At 47.3% G+C, this 2,587-nt stretch overlaps 1 protein-coding gene across 2 annotated transcripts in view; it reads right to left on the bottom strand.

The window, feature by feature from the left end:
- The window catches only part of PEX14 (peroxisomal biogenesis factor 14), an 88,465-nt gene extending 88,224 nt beyond the window's left edge, over positions 1-241 (bottom strand). Inside the window, exon 1 of one of the 2 annotated variants that reach the window (XM_006016156.3) lies at positions 149-241. In XM_006016156.3, the coding sequence (XP_006016218.1) occupies positions 149-184 (36 nt within the window). In that variant the 5' untranslated portion in view covers positions 185-241. The remainder of the gene's footprint in view (positions 1-148) is intronic. The other variant, XM_025211279.1, reaches the window with a different exon arrangement.
- Positions 242-2,587: the final 2,346 nt, after the last annotated feature.

Below are 2,587 nucleotides of genomic sequence, written 5' to 3'. Positions count from 1 at the left end.
CGCCTCCAGGGGGGTGCCCGGGCCCCACGGCAGGAGGCCCCGCGGCCTACCCCGCTCGCCTCAGGGGCGCCGGGGGAGGGGGCGTCGCACGCGCCCCTGCGGCCTGGGGGACGCGGCCCCGGCGGGGGAAGACGCCACCGCCGCTTACCTGGCTGGGCGGCTCTGCCTGCTCCGAGGAGGCCATGTTTCCAGACCCGGCTAATCCATTCCCCGCCCCGGCCGCTCGGAACACCTCCCGCGCCCCGCCGGCCTCAGGCAGAAGCAGCGGACCGCCCCGCTATCGATCGACCTGAGTCTGCCCGTCTCAGACTGAGCCCCAGAGCTGGACGAGGGTCGTTTTCCTGAGAGCATTAAAGATATCAGCGCTAATCAACATGAAGAGGGCTCCACATGTTTATTAGACCAACTCTAAGAAAAGAGAGGGGTGTAGGTTGTAGCTGTGTTGGTCTAAGGGCGTAGGCAGACAAGGGTTTGGGGGGTAAATCTGATCTCTTTTGTTAGACAGACCAATTCAAATAGTTGGGAACATTCTTCTTTGCAAGCTTTTGGGCGTAAATACCCTTTGACAGGCTGAAAAAGCGTCTATTTTTTTTTAAATTTAATTTGTATTTGAGGTCAAATTAGCCAAAACGAACTCCAAATCCATCTGCAGTTGGTGTGTGCTCTTCCTGGGTGCAATGAATAGTAAACCACTTTTTATTTCATCCAGGAAGAGCACACTCCAACTGCTGAAACTTCCTCAGCCCGACAAAGGGTTTTTGAACCCGAAAGCTTGCTTAAAAATTGTTTTCCAATTATTTAAGTTGGTCTAATAAGATATCAGATTCACCCAAAGAACCTTGCCTGCCTAGTAAAGCAGCCGGCACATTTACCCAAAGACCCTTGTCAGCCTAGGCCTTCACATCAATGTTGAGGTTGTTCTGGCTGCAGGGTCTTTAAGGCAAGGTACACTGTCAGTTATTAATCACTGATGCTTTTAAAGACCCTGCAACCAGAATAAAACCAAGGTCCACTGTCAGTTCCTAATCACTGATGGTTTTGTTTTGGTTGCAGGGTCTTTGAAAGCAAGGTCCACTGTCAGTTATTAATCACTGAAGGTTCATGCCTATGCATGGTGCATGCTCCGTATTTGTTATTTCCCATTATAAACGACATGCATTTCAAACAACTTACGCGCTAAGAACTTGCCTGCACAGTTTAGCTTGCAGGATTAAAGTCAGTCACAATCCTGTAACAATAACTGGTTGCAGCACAGCAACAAATCCTGCCTGCTCCAGTCAGCTGACTTCAGTGGGGCTGTTTTCATGAGTAAAGCAATAGTACTATCAACGGGAACGAGTACAATATCAGGCCCTCGATTAAACTCCGTAAAAAGGATTTAAAAGCCTGTTCCTGCACCACTTAAACCATTGACAAAAGTCTTATTGATTTCAGTGGTGAAGTTTTTGGCTCGCTGTGCATCACTTCCTTGTTTTTGTTTACACACAACTATTTATTATTCATTATTATTTCATTTGTATAGCTCCCAGAAGTCTGCCATGTGCTAAAAAGCACAAATAATGAGTCAGATTTTGCAAACTCTGCAAGTGTGTAACTTTATTCTTGACTTCACTGGACTACTCAAGTGAGTGTAGATCTTACCTGCATTGTGAGCTCCTTCCTGGCATATTTGGGCTATACTGATGTTTATAAGAGGTGATTCCTTGCTGTGCAAATATTCTTCTTTGTGTATATTATAGTTCAGAGCAGATGCACTTTTTTATAACTCTATTTATTCATTCATGTGCAAAACACAATGCACTACAAATACATTTCACTATTTTTATGAGCTTTGTTACGGTAGCACCCTGCTTTATATACATTTGCACTCTTGCCAACAGTCACAACTTAATTGCAGGTACCTCACCCTGTTGGGTTTTTTTCTTAAAGCCTGAAGTCCTGGAGTCAAGTGATTTCAGCTTTCATTAAAAAAAACCCCAACCCTGCAGCCATCACCTCACAGCTGTGCATAAAAGGTGGAAAACACCATCAAGCTTACATTAGACTCAAAACCCGAAAATCATTTTAAAAAAAGGAGCCTAAATGCATTATTAGCGAGTCTTTGTAACAAATCGCGGGGAGGATGTGACTCATGGCATTTGCATTCTTGATGCTGACAATGCCATGTGTCTGTACTATTCATTTTTATTTATTATTTAGTTGGTGTAACAGAAGATATCATATGTACCCAAAGAACCTCCCTGCCTATGTGTATATACTATTGCATTGTGCCTGTGCATGTTTAGCTGATAAGAACCCAGGCCCTTAGCAGGTCAGAGCTGGGCCCTGTCTTGTGAAACTTCAACCCTGACAAAGAAACACCTTGCAGAGCCTGACAGCCGGGGACTAGAAGGTAACTCACTCGTGCTCCTGTCTCTTTAAGGCGGGCGGGCGAGGGCGGACGAGCCCGGCGGACTGGGACTACATCCCCCAGGAGGCACCGGGGAGAAGGAGCGCGCAGAAGCACCAGTGCTGATGCGAGGGGAGGACTCCACGTCCCAGCATACCTCGCGGCGCGGGCCGGCGGGTCCCGGCGTGCACCGCGCCA

The sequence above is a fragment of the Alligator sinensis genome, unplaced genomic scaffold (genome assembly GCF_000455745.1).
Source record: "Alligator sinensis unplaced genomic scaffold, ASM45574v1 scaffold366_1, whole genome shotgun sequence".
Classification (NCBI taxonomy): domain Eukaryota; kingdom Metazoa; phylum Chordata; order Crocodylia; family Alligatoridae; genus Alligator; species Alligator sinensis.
Note: the sequence above shows the minus strand (reverse complement) of the source record. Positions and strands in the feature narration are given on the sequence as shown.